At 39.8% G+C, this 12,457-nt stretch overlaps 1 protein-coding gene across 1 annotated transcript in view; it reads left to right on the top strand.

Annotated features, from left to right (window-relative positions):
* The first annotated feature begins 7,822 nt into the window (after positions 1 to 7,822).
* Positions 7,823 to 12,457, top strand: part of oafa (OAF homolog a) — an 18,622-nt gene continuing 13,987 nt past the window's right edge. The window contains exon 1 of the mRNA XM_079246972.1: positions 7,823 to 8,148. Within this exon, the coding sequence (XP_079103098.1) occupies positions 7,918 to 8,148 (231 nt within the window). The 5' untranslated portion in view covers positions 7,823 to 7,917. The remainder of the gene's footprint in view (positions 8,149 to 12,457) is intronic.

Below are 12,457 nucleotides of genomic sequence, written 5' to 3'. Positions count from 1 at the left end.
TTTTGGATGCAGTTGCAAAATCTGGAAGGTGGAAATGGTCTTCTGATTGTTTGATCATTGAAGCATGACTGTTTGTGATCAGTGCCGCCTGAGGACTCAAAGGTCTCAGGCATCCAGCAACGGTTTGTATCCTTGGTCTTTCTGGAAGTGATTTCCTTTGTTTATCTGTTAAAAAAAAAAAAAAGCTTGAAAGAAATTAAACTACAGGTTTAAGTTTTTCAAACATTTTTTAAACTTTTCCAAAACAATAGGATTTGTTCATGATCTGTCTTCATTTTTTAAGCTAAATGTAAAATAATATGTTAAATAAAATAACAACTAATCCATTCAAATAGTGTGTCACAGTAAAATGTGCAAGATTTCCATATAAACTGTATTTAAGGTATTAAAACAAAGTCCTTGACTTCCATTGTGTATGTAAACACAGAGAAAAATGCTATAAGTGATCATTTCTTTACTGACACAGATGATTTATTGTTGTTATATGTATGGATGACAAAAGGATTAGAACCCTTGTGAAAAGCAGTCAGCTGGAAGGGAAATTTGTTCTTCAGTCAGTGAGAAGACCATTAGGCGGGAGGGTGCGTTGTGTTTCTTTAAAAGACATACATCTATCAACATTTTTCCAAAATATTTATGCAAATGTAGCATTACCCTAAATGAGGCAGATTTTTTTCTTTTCTTTTATTTTAACTGTCCTGTCCAGTGCGTGTGTGTATGAGCACTAGGTATAAAGAATTTAGAAGAAATGTGTGTGTTTATATAAAAGAGGCGTATATATAAAAGTTTATCCACGTGTTCATGGGGACTTAGCAAAGCCTCAAACAGGACAGATTTCAGTGACGCTCTGGTAAGAAGGTGTACATGTTCATCAGGCTGACGACAAAATTAACTTTTTGATTCCTTTAAAATGGCAGCTTAATCATTTTTTGCCCTTTCCAATAGGGGACCACCAATGACGATCACTACGAGAAAACTTCTGGGTAAAACACCATAAGATCACAGTCGAGGCCAGAGCAATGGCTGAGCAACTCTCACAATCACTAATGTGGAAAATGCCAAAACAGGGGCAGGCTCTCTCCATGGTGCAGAATCTTTTATTAACACCTCCCTTCCTAACATCTAAAACTTGCCTAAAGGCTGTTATACACTAAACCGATGTGACAAACCAGCTCAGCTGGGAGGTCCCCCGCTGGGTCTCCTCACATCATCAGCATCCAAACAAACAAAATGGCACAAAGGTGACTTTTAAATGGTGGCCAGGAGGTTTATTCCACGCCTACAGAGAAAGAACAAAGCTTTCCAGAGCAGAAGGGGTCGTAGTGTGTGTATCTTACAATAAAGATAACTAAAAGACCACATAGATGTAATATTATTTTTACTAAATAGCCATAAAAGCTTGTTTGCAGAAATGAAGAGAAAAACAGAAGAGATTGTTTGTAGCAAACTAAATTAGTTCTTAGCTTTTCGTCACAGCCTGCTTTCGGTTTGTCTCATGTTGATGCCTTCCTGTACTGCAGCCAACATGTGCCAAACAAGCTAACGATGCCTTATGTGAAAGAGGGCTAAAGGCTAAAGCCAATGTTTCCAATGGATCTCACCTCCTTAGCAAGAACATTAGATAAAGATTCCATGACAATTGGTCTCACAGTGTTTCTATTAATATGAGCCATTGTCTGCACACCTTGTGTAAATGTGTATGTAATGGAAATCCATTTATGTGTTCAGCAAGTCAGCTATAAATATGTTTTTGTAATTTGTTATAAGTTGTATGTGAAGACACTAGGTTGCTGATGTCTGTGCTTGTGTGTTATAATACTTGAAGGAAGTTTACATATTTTTTTACTGTGTATGTGCTGTGTGCTGAACTTCATATGACCACTCTTTTTCACTTTGTGAAAGTGTAATGAAATTAATTAGTTTAATTGAGGTAATAGTTTTCACAGTGCTTCTGATCTGCCACTGGTTCCTGCACATCCCAGATGTAAACACATCACTTCTTCATTTAATTGATGCCGAGGGCTCCTACACATTTTCTGTTTCTGCCTGAGTAGGTTCTAAAAGAGTACCTGGTAGTACTCGCTTATGGAAAATCCTACAAGCCTGTTTATAGTCAAGTAGGTAAAGGTAGAAAAGAACCAATAGGGAGCTTTCTCACCATTACTACATGTTGAAGCAGCTGATAAAGAGATTACTACAGTCTAATAAGGGTAGCAGGAATTGTATATTGAGAAGTTTAGTTGTGGTTATTACTTCAGCATATGGATTTCTTTCCAGAATTAAATGAAAATCTTTATGCAAAACTAGATAAAGATTCCGAAAGCTTGATGTACCAATTTATGATTAAAGGTACGTTATCATTACCGACTCAATTTTTTCTACACATTCTTCTTTTGTTTTTAATTCTAATTCATTGTTTCCCCCTAAAATGTGGAATGTAATTTAAAAAAGTTTCTCTTGCCTTTTGTCTAATATGTCTCCAAGCATCATCCAACTCTTCCTCTGCTCCTCCATGCATGCCTGTGCACCAAATGGGTTACTGTGGCCCCTGAACCCTTAAGTGTGAAAGGAGATATCTCCAGTCAGCCAACAGCAGGGAGCTCGCAGGGCAGCTGGCCGCTGCTTTAACACTGTCGGCAAAGCAGTTAAACAGAGGGAAGAAAAGGAGGGAGACAAGGATATGAAAATATCATCAGAGGACTGGAAAGCAGCTTCAGCTCTCCCAGTCCCAATGTAAATACTGCTCATACTGAAGCACACACACACACACACACATAAACACATTAAGACTTCTGGCATCTGTGTGGGAGAGAGATCAGCTACAGATCAACCACAGAGCTTGGCTCTCCCCCACTGTCTGTCCTCATCCTGCAGCGCTGCAGAGGTGAAACCCTCAGCTTGTTGATTTTGGAGGCTTTGTGATTACTTCTGAATACTTCGTTCAAGTAGACCATTACAGAAGAAAAAATATATATATATATACTGGGAGTAATAGGAGTAATACTGCACAACTGTATTTGATGGCAATCAGCACACAGTGTCAATATTGTCTTTCTCTATCTGAAGTTTCTCCATATGTGTGCGAGAAAAGCATTCCAGATGCTATTAATCCAAACCAAACCATTTATCTGAAATATGACAAACCTGATTAGTTGCAGCGCAGCCAGACCCCTCTTTTTTTTCTTTTTTTTTAAGCTTTTAGTTCACAGCAAAAATTGCTGTTTTGATGGAAACCTCAGTCTGGGTGGCACAAATCCCTTGTCAAATGTAACCATTTTAACCTCGCTTTGTGCAAGTCCACACACTTACACACATGCCAGGAATGCAGTATTTACAAGTCAGTTTAGTCAAACCCAAATCAACACAATAAATTCCTATCTTCATCAAAGGGTGGTAATTCTTCATATTTCCAAGCCGTAAAAGTGGAAGTGGAAGTGTGGATCTAAAGCTGGTGAGGATTATTTCACAACCACATTTGCTAATATTCTAATTCAACTCGTTCTTTACTTTTTCTGACAAAGTTTGGATTTTAGCATTTTCTACTTCATTCATTCAAGACTGAAATGTGTTTTAGATCCACTAGCCTAATACTTTATGAAATCAAAATCATTACCTGTTATAGGAACATTTTAAATGGACATTTAGATACACCTCAAACTTTCCTGCCACTGCTGCTGGGAGATAGTAGACAAAACTGAGATAAAAATAAAAATGCTTTTTTATTTCACAAACATCACAAAGACAACTGGATTAAATTTAAGATAATGAACCCTTGCAGCTGTGTTTTTAGGATGACAAAGTGAACGCACGGAAAGTCTACAGGAGACTGAAATGACAAGACCAGGGTGTCTATTTCACAGGGTTTGCCTCGAGGAATGCAAACAGCTTCTTGGCTGGACCAGTCAAGAAAGTTGCAATGAATTTTAGAGTCACAGAAAAAAATGAATACTTTGGTTTTTACTCAGTTTTATTTTTTTAGTTTATTTTCTGTATTAAATTAAAGTTTAGGACGATAACAGAAAAAGGCCAACACTTATCCCTTTGAACAATGAATGACAAAAAATGACCACAAATTGTCTTTTGTGGGGTAAAAACATCCATTGATACTGACGCTATAGGAGGGCAGCCATCTGCTTCAGCTCAATGGGGATACACACAGGTGTTTAAAACAACAAATGCTGGTCAGAATGATCCCAGTTGCCGATCAGAAACATGCTGCCCTGCAGCCAGACATGTCTGAAGAAAGCTACTAAAAGAGAAAATATATACAAGCTGGTTGGAGAGACTGAAAGGAGCTGATTCTGCAGGAAAGGAGTCTTACTAAGAGCTCTGCCTCCGACTTTACTTTTAGAAACTTCAGGAACCACTGCACTGTCTGCACTGTGAATTGCTCTGTAGTGATGGAAAATTTCTGAGATTTCTAAAATGGAGCTTGGTCATTAACAGCTTTGTATGTGAAAAGGATTTAACATAAAGCCAGTGAAGAAAGGCTAAGATTATGATTAGATAGTATGTTGCACAAGTTCTTAGGCGCTTGTTACCCTCTAATCTAATCTAATCTTTGTCTGAATTTAGAAGGAGTAAATTGTAGGTAATCCAGTCCTCTATGTACACAAGATTTGTAGATTAACAGATTTGTTTAATCTGGTTTTAGTGACACATATAGCTGAGTGTCATCTGCATAGCAATTAAACTTTTCACAGTTTTTTTTACTTTGATGCCAATGGCAAACAAGAATGTTGTGTATCTCCATCCTTGGATGACTTCATGACCAACACTGCTAAATTTTGTCAAATGTCTTCATGCATAAACTGAGATTTAAAATGGTTTGGTGTGTTTTTCATTTTAATCCTGTGAAACATTATCATCAATATTATTAAATACAGCACTGACATCTTACAGGAAACGTTTTTTAAATTAGCAGCTATGAGATGATTGTCTGTTTTATATGCAAATGGTGACATAATTCATTTGCAACATTTTCTCCAAGAATTTTGGAAAATATGGGAAAAATTGGACTTCCATTAATCTAAGTCTGGCAAAATATATTAACAAGTCTATTTGGGATGAAGCCTAGGTTTAGGCCTATATGTTAGCGTTAGATTAAGACAGAACATACAGATAAAATGTGTTATTTACAAGATATCACATATGTAACTCAGATGTTTCCTTATTTTGAAGGCTCAGACAATCATTAAGTACAATTTGGTTCATACAAACCTCCGTTTGTATCTTCCACCATTATCAATTATATATGATTGATAACAGATGGAATTATATTTGCTTATAGGTCAGTTTTTTTATACACAACAAGATGAAAATGACATGTTGTCACAAACTGATTCTTAACTTGTGTTTTTACACTGACAGGGAAAATAGTTTGACTAAAAGGCATAGTTGAGTGATAACCATAGCTTGAATTGTTTATGAAAGAACGATCAAATTTACTGACATTTGTAGTTGAGTCAAATGTTTAAACGGACTACAGTGTTGAGGTTGTCATCAAAACATACATCAGCATCAAAATCATCTTCTGTCATTTATTTATATGTACTTAGAGTTAAATAATACAAGACTAAACATGCACAATGTCACACATGTTGAACAAATGCCCCCCTTTTCTGACTCATTGTCATTCTAAAACCAGTGACACAGAGATAGATAACCTGCCACTAATCATTGTGGAGCAACGTGCTGGTTAATCATAAACACACTTTGTACATTATAGCTTGTGTCTGTGTTTGATATCTGTTTTAGTCAGTGCAGGCAAGCGGCCACATGAAGCAGCTGAACTTTGGACTGCTGCTGTGTGTGTTTCTGACGCGACTGCAACAAGCAGGCACATCATTTTAAAAAACAGCATTAAAACTGTTGTTGCTGCAGTTTATCGCTGCGACAAATGGAAAGTAAAGCAAGATTATAAAATTTGCAAACACTCAAGAATGGATTAAATCATTAAATTCAGGCGAAAAGTTAGAGAAATAAGACATGCATTTTAAAACTGACTCTTGGCCCAAAACTCCATCTGTTTGAAAGCCCTAACTGAGATGTAGCTGGTGAATGCTTGAGATGCACTCCATCACAAAGGGGTGTGTTTGCCTGACCTCTACTACTCAAATCTATTAGGATCCAGGGCCCAGCTTGGTTTGCCAGTCCCACCTAACAATGTTTGTTCTGCTTTATGACCCCTCTGTTTGCTTTCCTCTTCACTGGAGCGACCACCTCTGGGTCCCAGCAGCGCAACACATGGAGCCTCCGATCTGGGACTCAGCCCACCCAGAATGCAGTGCATCAGTTAATAAATATAACAGCCAAGATGTCACACACGCAAGCATACATACATATGCAGCAGCGTTTGTTTCTAGTGAATCTGAGATCTCACTCCAGGTGGGCTTTTTTTTTTTTCTATCTGTGTAGGCTGCTCCCACTTTGTGTGTGTCATACTTTCCTTGAGGACATGGTCAAATTAAATAACACAGAAGAGAAGAATAAAAGGAACAACTGTGTTCTTTTTCTCGTGCTGCTGAAACCCGTGGAGAAAAAAAAACCACACTGTTTTGTCATTGCAGCCAATAATTATCAGACAGATTATTCCAGAACAGTTTGCCACTGAGTTCATTCATACAAGAGTTTGCAGAGGAATTAGTGGGAGCACAAAGCAGCGGGTGCACACAGACAACGTTCATAACTCTTACACTGTCAAATAATTTAGAGGGGAAATAGCAGTCAGTGAAGGATCCCAGCTTTGGTTGACAGCCTGAGGTGCTATTTTTCACTCAAATTGCGTAATCCAATTTGGATGCAATCAAGCCACAATCATGTCTGAAATGCAAAGAAGCTCATTCTGAAGAATTTATCTGTCAGCTCTACACATGTGCCAAAAAAAAAACACATTTTTGGGATAAATTACTTGCATTTTCTATATCTAAACCTAACAAAACATCTCATATAAATAGCATTAATGAAATGAAAAATACTTTATTAATCCCCAAAGGGAAATTCAGTATTTATAGTATATAATAATTTATTTGAGGAGGTCTTGTTCCAGAGGCTGATGGCTGCTGGCAGGAATGATCTTCTGTATCTCTGTACATTAATAATTGTTTCGAAGAGATTTGTGTTTATACATAATAGATATAAATTTGCTTACCCCAAGCTGCAAGTGCTGGTACTAGTTTGCCCATGCCTTCTGTTTATCTACATGGTATGAACAACACCCACAAAGCTATGATTTACAAATCCTCACAGCACCTTTCTTATGATTGTTGGGGGGTATTATTAGCCTACTTGCTGGCGTGCCGGAGGATCACATGAGGTCTTTAGGGGGGATGGGCAGAGTTTTCAGAGGGTGGTATGGCTTTAAGAGTTTACTATCAACACCACACTCGCTCACTCTCTCACACTCGTGCGCGCACACTGCACAAAGTTTGGAGGCCGGCCCAGAAGTGGGATACCAAAGCGATAGGAAGTGACGGGGTTGCATGAATTTCACAAGGAGGAGGGAAAAGAGGGAGAAAAAAAAAAGAATATCAACACAAAGCAGAATGAGAAGCAACGTGCCATCATCGGACTGTCCGCTGTAGAGGGAGGGAACTAACAGCAGCACCGGAGAGACAGACTTTGAATTGAAGTAGGTTGCCAGAAGTGAAAAGCAGAGATTTTAGGAAAGGGTTATGGCCGTGTGACTGTCCATGACTTGTGCTTGCAGTTCTGTGAAGTTGTGGCACACACGGTACCATATGGAGCAGTGACCTGTGGACTACAACTCCCCACTTTCTATATGTGGGGTAGGGGGGGTGGGCATTTAAGGGGGAAAAAAAAGTCCAAGAACACAGCTGAATTTGGGGATATGAACGCGGATCTTCGGATTTCGCTTCGATTATTTACTCTGTCGGATTCGGTTTTGCGTCTTCGGGGATGTTGGCGAGTTTCCTCTCTGCGGCTTCAGTTCGGATACTGACCCGTCTGTGCGTCCTGGTGCTGCTGGTCGCTGTGGGACTCGGCTCAGAGCTGCGGGTCCGGGTCCGACTCGCCGACGGACTGGTGACCGAGGAGGTTTTGGAAGCTGACAGTGAGAGAGACTCGATATCACTCGAATTCAAGCAAGGAGATGGGACGCTCATCACGTTTGTGGCGGATTTCAAACAGGTGAGAAGTGCTGATGGTTTCAGGTAAACGTCCTCTGCTCAAGCAGCTGAAGAAGTGCTTCACCTGAGCCAGAACTTGTCACAACCCAGTGGAGTTTATGGTTCCCAAATTACAGACTGGGATCCTGGAAGTCTCCAGGAGGCCCCCTAGTAAAACAATAAATGTGGTCTTTAATAGCACATTAAAAATTTAATACAGTATCCATTCTTTGGGATATAAAGGTAACTCTAGGGTTATGTGATGTGATGATAATGTTTTTGATTTATGATATTTTCTTGAAGGATTAAAAAAAAAAAAAAAACCAGTTGTAAGTTTTGGAAACACTCATTTAATTCTAACTTTAGAGGAATTTTACTTCATTAGGCTCCAGTCGGCACAATCAGAAACTGTGAGTAAACTTCTACTTGTAAACTTTTTTCCATGACACATTTCACCACATTGTCTCATGATATCAGCCCCAAATTTGTCCAGGCTGAAATTAGTCAGCAACCCTGGACTCTTGCTCTAACCTACTGTCTTATGTTGCTCCTTAGACATGCGTACCCACAGACCCCAATTGGCCTCACACACTGGAGCTTGTGGGTCCAGCCCAGAGCTTGATCATAAGTGGCCAAAATTAGCATTCTTCTAAAAACGGACTAGTAGATCAAGTGTCCTTCCCTGGCCATATTTGCAACTATGATGTCTACTCTGAATTACATGTTAGCCCTGGGAGGATTTTTACAACTGCTTTGCGTAAATGAGGAGGGGCAGGTGAAAGGTGCACAGAGCAAAGGCATGTGTCTGTGATGGTTGCTGTCACACAGAAGCTGATGGGTTGGCGAGATGTGAAGGGGGAGATTTACCAGGATTAAGTGGGCATGTCTGACCTTTTTGATCTGCACGTCTGGTTCACCAACCAAAACAGCTAATTTAGAGTTGAAAGAGAAGAGGCCGTCACCCCCAATCATCAGTGACACGCCAACAGAAAAAGACATAAACTGATCTGTGAGCTGGAAGAGTTTTCTTGGCGCTGCTGCATCCCTTTGCGTACGCATGCGTGTGCGTGAGCGCTCACACAAACATCTGCACATGTGGTTTTGTTAAAGCTTCATAGATCATTTTCCTTTTCCGCCAGCTGATTTATCTGTTCCAGTTGTAGGTCAGACTCGTTGCCCCTGTCGCTGCATCTTAGTCTTTGTCCCTTTCTCTGGCTCCTCCTGCATGTGGTTTCCATTCAGCTTTTTGTGCAGTATCTTTATGATTTATGGAAAGTTGGACGAGCTGCCACTTCCCACTGCCATGAATATACAGTCGAGATGAATGTAATGCACGAAGGAGAGTGTTTAAACAGGAACACAATGATGGAGTTACAGTGATGCCTCGCAGCCAGACTGTCATGGATATACTGAACAGGTTCATGTACTCTGTGAAAGAATAATCCTTCTTTATGCACTATGAATGCATTGAACAGACAAGCATGAATGATTGGAATCATTTCTAAAACGGTTCTTGAAAAATATCCTGCAGACAGCAGCCTTTTTTTCCTCTTTGTGAATACGTGGCAAAAAAAGCAGTACATGTTAGAGTCATTAGATGGTGGTGGACTGGTCTCTGGGATGTGAGAGGGAGATGCAGTCAACCTTATCCAAGCAATGAATCACTGTGAGAATCAGTACAGTACAGTAGCTTCAGGAGGGCTGTGTTAGCTCTGAAGGTATGGAGACATATGGAAGAGATGATGTGGCCTTGCCAGCTCACAACACCTCTGCTTCCTCTTAAATAAATCTTAGCATGTAGATAACACAGTTTTAAGCTCAACCCACTGAGGAAGTGTCATTTTTTTATGATTTGTATAAAATAAGCCTCAGGGAAAGGTGCTGATTATCTTCCTGCTTTCATTATGGTTGAATGTAATAGTTTACAATACCTTTTCAGTACTTTCTCCTCTGATGAATTGAAGTGACTTTATGAAATTGATATCTAAATGATTCAAATAAATACCAGCAATTGCATTTCAGTTGCATTTGATGGGGAGCATAATGTTAAAGTGTTTAGCAGCAGGAGACATGCTGTTGAAGCTTGTGTTGGAAAATTTCCTAACTGCCAATTCAGTGCAGATCTGCTCATTTTCCTTTAGTTACTACTACTGCAACAAATTATGGTTTAGCAGTCTGAAACCTTGAGCTGCACATAAACCATGTCTCACAGATGAATCTAAGGGGAATGTCTCACATATTTGAAGGGCTGTTTTTAGTCTTTCCAGATGTATACACTTTGTCAGAGGAGCTAATCACCGTGTACTATGTCTTGCTTTCATGTCCAACGAGTGAGTTTGATCAATGCAAGAATTTGAGTGACTTCATGAGACTCTTGGCTGGGTTAACGCATCTAGACGTTTTTGTTTCTGGGATTCGATAATGCACATCAGGTTATGTGCACCTTGGCCTTTACAGAATATGAATTTGGTTATTATTTTAATGTTTATGTTCAAGTAAGAAAACTTCATCAAAAAATCTCTGGACACAGAAAATTTGGTTTGAGAAGGTTTTGGAAATATTACAAACTTTCCACCCACACTAATGTTTGCACTGGCGTTCCACTTCTGCGGGTGGAACATTCTGTGGTTTTCACCCAAAAAAAGCAGAAATATTGGGAAAATACTTAAATTTTGTCTTCTGAAGATGGATGATCCATTCAAGCTGTTGTTGAGTAACGATCACATCAGAGATTTCAGTGCTTAGTAAATCCATAGCAGTTCAGACTTTGAGTGACTTCTGTTGGGCTGATGGGTTCAAAGGATCAACAGTTGACCCGAGGCCATTTGATAACATCTCAGATTGACATGTAAGATAGTTCTGGATTTGGTAAACAATGGCAGTGTGATGTGAGTGCATCAACCCTTTAATTAATTCTTACAAAATGCATATTGTGTTTCAGGCTTAGGTTGTGTTGCCCTCAGGTCACTTCACTGCAGTGTATATACTGATAGTCTTTTGAAGCATGGAGGCTTTATGGGCACGCCCAACACTAAGCTTGCTGAGTTGGAGAGCTGTCACACACCCTCACGTCAAGCAGAAAGTTGTTGGTTGCCTTTCCATGTGTCCTGTTGAGATGGACAGAGCGATCAATTTTGCCAGACACACTGTTTTTTATTCCTCTAGCAGTCTTTAAAACTGCTTGGATATAATTTGGATTTGGTTTGACCTTTCTAAGCTCTTAAGCACACACTCTGTTGTGTCAAAGGTCTGATGTTGACGTTATATTGTTTTTTTTTATCTTGAATGTAGGAAATGCCACTGTTTGACAAGAAGCAACTGCCAGTGTTTTTTCCCTGATTTCGGGAACGTCGTATCACTTGCAAGTCAGTACAATTACTTTTCCTTTCTCTTGGCTGCCACACCTTGCCTCTTACTCAACTTCCAGTTTGTCACTTGTACTAACTTGTAAAGTCCTCTCTTCATGCAAGTGTCACCCGTGGAGGAAATGCCTTTGATTCAGACATACGGTTTTTCATGAGAAAGTCTCCTGCAGGGCTTTTTGAAAAGGTGGTGGTGAGTCATCAGTGAGTCACCAAAGTCATCCAGGGGTTAAAATTTCTACAGGGATCGTCATTGTTGGTTTTGTTTTCAATGCTTCATGGGTAATGGTGACATAAAATGTAGTTACACCATTTGGCATAAGCTGTTTAAGGTAGCTAAATGCCTTGTCCCCTGAATGGTCAACTTCAAGTGAACCAAATACAGGAGGAGGGCGACAAAGCAAAGGGCATTGTGGGTAACCACAACAAAGATATTTGAGCTTGTGGGATGATAGGCGTCTCTTGCCAGGAGAAACGACTCACGGTCAGATGTGGAACAATTTGGTAAAAGTTCTGATAGAAATCTGATCAAACCAGCCTAGGATCGAATGCAGCTCTGTGTTTTTCTTCCCTCTGGTGGAGAGGTAAACACATTTTTTAGGAATGCATTCACATCAGGATAGTCCACTTGACTCGGTCCGATTGGGGAATCGGCTCAGTTGTAGGGGCATGTATCCATGCGGACCAAGATCGCGTTCACACTGCACTTTGGTCAAGCGCGCCAAACTTTTACAGTAGTATATCCCCATTCCCACCAAATCCTCATTCCCACCAAAGGTGGCGCTGCACTAGTATTTAGCAAAGGAGAGCACAAGACCTGCGTGAAAAAGAAAACTGTTTCCTCCTCCTTGAGAGGGAAACATGGAGATTAAAGTATCGCTGTGTTTTTGTTTTGTTTTTTTTTAGTCTTATGCAAGTATACTGCAGAAATACACTGCAACAACAGGTGCAGAATAAACAACATATAAG

Source organism: Telmatherina bonti (assembly GCF_933228915.1).
Source record: "Telmatherina bonti genome assembly, chromosome: 9".
Classification (NCBI taxonomy): Eukaryota; Metazoa; Chordata; class Actinopteri; order Atheriniformes; family Telmatherinidae; genus Telmatherina; species Telmatherina bonti.
Note: the sequence above shows the minus strand (reverse complement) of the source record. Positions and strands in the feature narration are given on the sequence as shown.